Here is a 6,729-nt window from a genome sequence, read left to right as displayed (position 1 = left end):
AAGGAGAAAGACGGGTTTCTTTTATCCTCATCACCTGTCGCTTGTCGGACGTGCTGCAGAGTCTTTGCTTCACCCCTCCGGCACCTCAGCACTCTCCTGCTTCCTGCAGTATATATCACCCCCTCCCGGCCTCCATTTCTTCTCGACTTGAACACGGCCGCTAGCGTCTCTCATCGGCTGGGCGTGGTTCACTACACGCACACTCACCAGCTAGCCACCGCAAGCGAATCGATCGAAACGGAGCCTAATAGCTAGCTAGAACACAGGACACCCCCCCTGCTAGAATAGGAATCTAAGAGCGAGAGCGAGAGAGACCATGGCCTCGGAGGCCAATGGGGGCGTCGTCGCCAACGAGAAGGGAGCGGAGACGGTCGGCGTCGGGCGGTACGTGGAAATGGAGCAGGACCAGGAGTCCAACACCGTCAAGTCGCGGCTCTCCGGCCTGCTCTGGCACGGCGGCTCCGCCTACGACGCTTGGTTCAGCTGCGCCTCCAACCAGGTGAATGAACCAACTTTAATTTGCCGCCGTTTCCTTCTCCCGTCTCGTGATGAGCTAGCTGTAGCAGAGGCTAGGCTAGGCTTGTACTGCTAATAGAGCTCAATCGCTCATGCTGCATATATGCACCTGAATTGTTTGTGGTGTGCCTGTGTGTTCATTCAGGTGGCTCAGGTGCTGCTGACCCTGCCCTACTCGTTCTCGCAACTGGGGATGCTGAGCGGCATCCTGTTCCAGCTCTTCTACGGCCTGATGGGCAGCTGGACGGCGTACCTCATCAGCATCCTCTACGTGGAGTACCGGACCAGGAAGGAGAGGGAGAAGGCCGACTTCAGGAACCATGTCATCCAGGTGAGACTGAGACTGAGAAGCGATCGAAACACGCACTCAACACGGCGTCCATTATTCATTTGTTACTCAATGAGTCAATTTTGTTCTGAACCACGCCACGTCGCCACGCATGACATGGCATCTGTATTTGCAGTGGTTCGAGGTGCTGGACGGGCTGCTCGGGAGGCACTGGAGGAACGTCGGCCTGGCCTTCAACTGCACGTTCCTGCTCTTCGGCTCTGTCATCCAGCTCATCGCTTGCGCAAGGTAAACATGCACATTACGTACTGTGTGTGTGTCGTTTCGCATGCAGCTTGCATGCATGCATGGTTCGCCGTGTGCGAGTTGTCTGTTTCTGATGCGCGCGTACGTACAGCAACATCTACTACATCAACGACAAGCTGGACAAGCGGACGTGGACGTACATCTTCGGCGCCTGCTGCGCCACGACGGTGTTCATCCCGTCGTTCCACAACTACCGGATCTGGTCGTTCCTGGGCCTCGTCATGACCACCTACACCGCGTGGTACCTCGCCGTCGCCTCCCTCATCCACGGCCAGGTACGTATACGCACACACAAGTGCATGATCAAGCAAGCACATGCAGCATGCTCATCGATCGATGATGCCGATCGATGCCATTGAGTAGCGTTGAAGCATGCATGCATGGTGGGTGTGGCCTGTGAGTGACCGGCCGGCAGAGATGATGTGCTCCTTCCTGCTTGCAGGTTGATGGCGTGAAGCACTCCGGGCCGACCAAGATGGTGCTCTACTTCACCGGGGCCACAAACATTCTCTACACCTTCGGAGGGCACGCTGTTACTGTGTAAGGAGACAAACAACTTTCTTTTGTTTATATGGATGCATGCCTTGGGCCCCTGCTGTGTGAGCAAAGTAGCTATACAAGCAATGTGGATGTTTCTACTACCGAAACAAAGAAAAATAACGTAGGGATTTGAACACATACTAGGGGACCACATGACATTGAGACCAACGAGAAAGTAGTAGCTAGTGTGTGAACTGTGAAGTGAATCTGGCCACACCATACGTCTCAGACGCGCTACCACGCATGCATGGTTGCATGCCATGCGCAAGTTTACATTGCTCGATATGTATATTACCTCTCGCTTGGCACAGCATTTCTCCATTATCCGTCCGGTCCTATTCCTGAAGGTACATGCAGGCATTGAGAGGATGGACCGGACATATAGGGAAAATCTCGCGTAGAACATGTGCTTTGGTTGCTGCTCATAATTTGCCACCGGCCGTCAATTATTAGGCAAGTGTAGCGAGTAAAAAAAAGTATGGTTACAAATTTTGGAGCCACACAAGTATTGGTAAGATGTTCTTCATGAGAAAATGGCGGCCTTCCCAATTTAATAAAAAAAAGTATGTAAACCCTAAAGGAACCTTGTCTAAATTTAATCAAACTTGTCTTAGGCCTTGTTTAGTTCCCAGAAAATTTTACAAAATTTTTCAAATTCTCCATCACATCGAATATTTAGACACATGCATTGAGTATTAAATATAGACGAAAATAAAAACTAATTGCACAGTTTGGTCGTAATTGACGAAACAAATCTTTTAAGCCTAGTTAGTTTATGATTGGACAATATTTATAAAATACAAACAAAAGTGCTACGGTGTCGATTTTCCAAAATTTTTTAGAACTAAACAAGGCCTTAGATGAGGCATGGAAAGATAAAACTAGCAACCAAGCACCGGTGTGGAACTACAATCATCTGGGCCTTGTTTAGTTCACCCTGAAAACCAAAAAATTTTCAAGATTCTCCGTCACATCAAATCTTGTGGCACATGCATGAAAACATTAAATATAGACAAAAACAAAAACTAATTACACAGTTTAGCTATAAATCACGAGACAAATCTTTTGATACTAGTTAGTCCATGATTGGATAATATTTGTCACAAACAAACGAAAGTGCTACAGTGCTGAAAATTTTTCACTTTTCGGAACTAAACAAGGCCCTGGTTGATGTGCTATAGCTTACACATACAACACACATGCCATGCCATCGCAAAAGGCAGGAGAGCTTCGGTTGATGTGCTATAGCTTACACATACAACACATGCCATGCCATCGCAAAGGCACGAGAGCTTCTTCTCTCGTTCTCCGCACGGTACTGTTCCACATTGGCGCCATCAGACCCGTGCAAGGTCCTTTCCGGGCTAGTACACAGTTACACACTGACACAAGTATATATATGCCGTCTCCGTCTTTACAAGGCACGGCACGACAGGCCTATCTCGTCTCCTCCGACTCCTGACTTTGCTTGTACAGTCAAAGGAGCCACTCCACCTAGGAGCGTGCATTGCTGCTTTACCTCTGCATGCAGTGCAGGGCTAGCTCCTGCTTTTGCACCTGCAACCACGGAGCCCTGAGACTCCTGACTCCTGGCTCCTGAGCCAGCTCGCCTCTGATAGATGCCGATACGATACCCCTCTGCAGATGCCAACAGCTAGCACGGAACTCGCACAAACACATGGCACGGATGTCCAAATCCTCGCGTGCACGAAAGAGATAACGCAAAATTGAAAAGCCACGGCGCCGTGTCGACTCTCTGAGCCTCCTGTAGAGAAAACGGATGATGTGAACCTGAGCGGCGTTTGAACTGAAATGCAGGGAGATCATGCACGCGATGTGGCGGCCGCAGAAGTTCAAGGCGATCTACCTGATGGCGACGCTGTACGTGCTGACGCTGACGCTGCCGTCGGCGGCGAGCGTGTACTGGGCGTTCGGGGACCAGCTGCTGACGCACTCCAACGCGCTGGCGCTGCTCCCGCGGACGCCCTTCCGCGACGCCGCCGTCGTGCTCATGCTCGTCCACCAGTTCATCACCTTCGGCTTCGCCTGCACGCCGCTCTACTTCGTCTGGGAGAAGCTCATCGGCCTCCACGACTGCCGCAGCCTCTGCAAGCGCGCCGCCGCCAGGCTCCCCGTCGTCGTGCCCATCTGGTTCCTCGCCATCATCTTCCCTTTCTTTGGGCCCATCAACTCCGCCGTGGGGTCGCTCCTCGTCAGCTTCACCGTCTACATCATCCCGGCGCTCGCGCACATGATCACCTTCCGATCCGCAACCGCCCGTGAGGTACGTATACCTAGTACTACGTACCATGCACTTTTACTCCTGCAACTAGTAAAGTTTTTTTCTTTTTACAAAAAAAAATGTTTATTACGTACTACCATGCATTGCATGCATTTACGTTTTACCCAATGGTGGTTTTATTTTAACGTGATGAGAAGGAATTTTGTAGCTTCGTTGCACTCGCACGCCTACTCGATCACTCCTATGTGTTCTTTCGGTATTTCGTAGCTCGTTCGCTAGCTTTAGCTTTTTACACTGGCAAGTACTCTCTTTCTCTCTAAATGTCTGTTGTTTTCGTTTCTCAAAAAAATAACTTTGATTACATCTATATTAAAATTTATGATATATAATTAGTATTATTGACAAATAAATCTAGTTTTTATAATAAATCTATTTAGAAATAGAAATATTACGCCTAATTTTTATAAATCGAATAAAAATTATCAACATGATAGACATTTAAAGACGAAGACACTAGCAATCTATGCAAGCTAGCTAGGTCCCGAGTCGATGCCACTATACACAGCAGCCACGTAGCTAAATATTCACGGGACTGAGTAAGTAGCAATTCAATTGGGCCCTACCTTCTAGGCAGTACAAGGCAAAATGTTGCTAGTCATGATTAGAGCTGAAATTAATAGGGAGCTAAACGCTGCCTCTGAAAGGCTGTTCCTACTGATTGCTGAAAGTCTGTAACATATAAGACAAAACAGCGGCAGTGTCAAACTGTCTTTTTCGTGGTGTGGTCTGTACGTACTAGCAAGAAAGAAGAGAAAGGTTGGCGCAAAGCTTGGAGACAAACCGAAAGAACCCTAGAACCAGAACAAAGATGCTTTATCTGCCGGAAATATTGGCAATTTTGTACCGCATGGCATCTAGGAGTAGTCTCCGAGAGCCACAGAAATTCAGACGACCACCGAAACAAAGCGTCGTTCGAAAAGGACAACATGCATTTGTGTTACTCTCCATGGAAAGAAGGAACAGACAAGCATAGAGCATGTACTTAAGGTTTGTAGGCTTGTAGCACTGAGTTCCATGCAAATGATAAACCTAATAATGATGACAAGTAGCTCTCGATGCTCTTAACAACGTTTTGAGTTTGTTGGCATGCTCTGAATAACCAATTCTTCTGAAAAAAGAAAGAGAGAGAGAGAGAGAGAGAGAGAGAGAGAGAGAGAGAGAGAGAGAGAGAGAGAGAGAGAGAGAGAGAGAGAGAGAAGAAACTCTGAATACTAATTAAGCTTTTGAACTGTCGTTGTTGTGCGGTGCAGAACGCGGTGGAGCCGCCGCCGCGGCTGGTGGGGCGTTGGACGGGCACGTACATGATCAACGCGTTCGTGGTGGCGTGGGTGCTGGTGGTCGGCTTCGGCTTCGGCGGCTGGGCAAGCATGACCAACTTCGTCCGCCAGATCGACACCTTCGGCCTCTTCACCAAGTGCTACCAGTGCCCGCCGCCGCCTCTCCCGCCGGGCGCCGCCCTCTTGCCGTTCCCCGGCGGCCTCGCCAACATCACCATGCCATTCAACGGGACCGCTGAGCTCCCTCCGGCACCGGCTCCTTCGCCGGCGCATTTCTTCCGCCACCACCACCGACATCACAGCCACCGGCTCTGAAGAGACGATGGATGAACCCAGCTGATACCAGTGCGCGACTCTGCTTTAGTTTCAGCTAATCCATTAGTTAGTGTAGCTTAATCAGCACCTGCAGCATCTTCCTTCTCTTCTCTAGCTTGTTGTGGCATGCTTTCCCGGTTTCAGTGACTTTAGAGAGGCTGACACGAGGGTATCAGTATAATCACTGTATCAGTATCATGGAGTCTCTTGTGTTCTGGGCTGTGTCCCGGCGTGGAGCTCAAAAAAGGGGAATATTTCTACAGCCGCAGATGCCGAGTCTAGCTAGCCGCCTAGTAGTACTTTGAACTTTTCTCTCGTGCATGCATAGAGCTCGTCACCTTTGCAGTGTGGCAGTATTCCACCACTCAGTGCTGTATCATTGGCAGTACTTGGGCGCTGGTGCGCTCACGAGTCAAGGACTCGGCCAGTAGAACTCGGGGATGCAGGATCTCTTTGCCCCATCTCTTGGTCGCCGTGAACTGTGTTCTGACTGACACCTAATGCCATTCCCAGAGGAGAGGGCACGGTACCATTCTGCGGCTTTACAAGGATGCCACACAAGATCAAACAGTGCACAGTTCTATTTTACAGCTTTACAGGCTACTCAAAGAGAGTGGCACTATCATTAAACGTTCTCGAATACTGAATATTCAGGTGGAGAAACTCTAAAAGAAAGTCCAGAAGTAGTTCGGATTTTGAGCATGGAATTGTCGGTTTTTGACACGCACGCACCAACTTCCGTTTCTGAACATTTTGCCTAGCATTTTGCACCAACCGGTACGGTGGCCTACTGGAACTGGGCTCCTGGACCCGAACAGAGTCTACACGGGCAATGGCACCGCGTTCAGCCCACCCCACGTCCGCTGCAGCTGCAATCGTCGTCAGAGTTGTGGCGGCAGCCCACATCTCGCCGCATCTTTTCGTGGGTTACAGCGGCAATGGGCTCGTGCATGCAGGTGTTCGCTCGGCGCTGGCAATCAAAAAGAGACGCAAGCAAATTCACTGACGTTATTCACTTTGTACTAACACAAATTCATAATCTATCTCACCTACTTCAACAAAATCCTAGAAAATAAAAAAAGGAAATTAACTAAACATGACAAGGACATTTATAGTGACAAATACGTGTTTATTTATTACAATAGAAGATTATATTAAAAATAACTTCTTTGTGAACCCAATGA

The 6,729-nt window shown here is 49.2% G+C and overlaps 1 protein-coding gene across 1 annotated transcript; it reads left to right on the top strand.

The window, feature by feature from the left end:
- LOC8054354 (auxin transporter-like protein 2) lies at positions 1–5,813 on the top strand. The gene is made up of 7 exons (XM_002468139.2): positions 1–499; positions 662–847; positions 981–1,093; positions 1,203–1,386; positions 1,554–1,651; positions 3,470–3,935; positions 5,204–5,813. Exons 1-7 carry the CDS (start codon positions 317–319, stop codon positions 5,543–5,545), a joined length of 1,572 nt encoding a protein of 523 aa, XP_002468184.1. The 5' UTR covers positions 1–316; the 3' UTR covers positions 5,546–5,813.

The sequence above is a fragment of the Sorghum bicolor genome, chromosome 1 (assembly GCF_000003195.3).
Source record: "Sorghum bicolor cultivar BTx623 chromosome 1, Sorghum_bicolor_NCBIv3, whole genome shotgun sequence".
Taxonomy (NCBI): domain Eukaryota; kingdom Viridiplantae; phylum Streptophyta; class Magnoliopsida; order Poales; family Poaceae; genus Sorghum; species Sorghum bicolor.
This window is presented reverse-complemented; position numbering and strand designations above follow the sequence as displayed.

Coding starts and splice junctions, on each gene's coding strand:
- LOC8054354 (XM_002468139.2), top strand. CDS start 317: ATGGCCTCGGAGGCCAATGGGGGCGTCGTCGCCAACGAGAAGGGAGCG. Junction 500..661: donor TCAGCTGCGCCTCCAACCAG/GTGAATGAACCA, acceptor GTGTTCATTCAG/GTGGCTCAGGTGCTGCTGAC. Junction 3,936..5,203: donor GATCCGCAACCGCCCGTGAG/GTACGTATACCT, acceptor TGTGCGGTGCAG/AACGCGGTGGAGCCGCCGCC.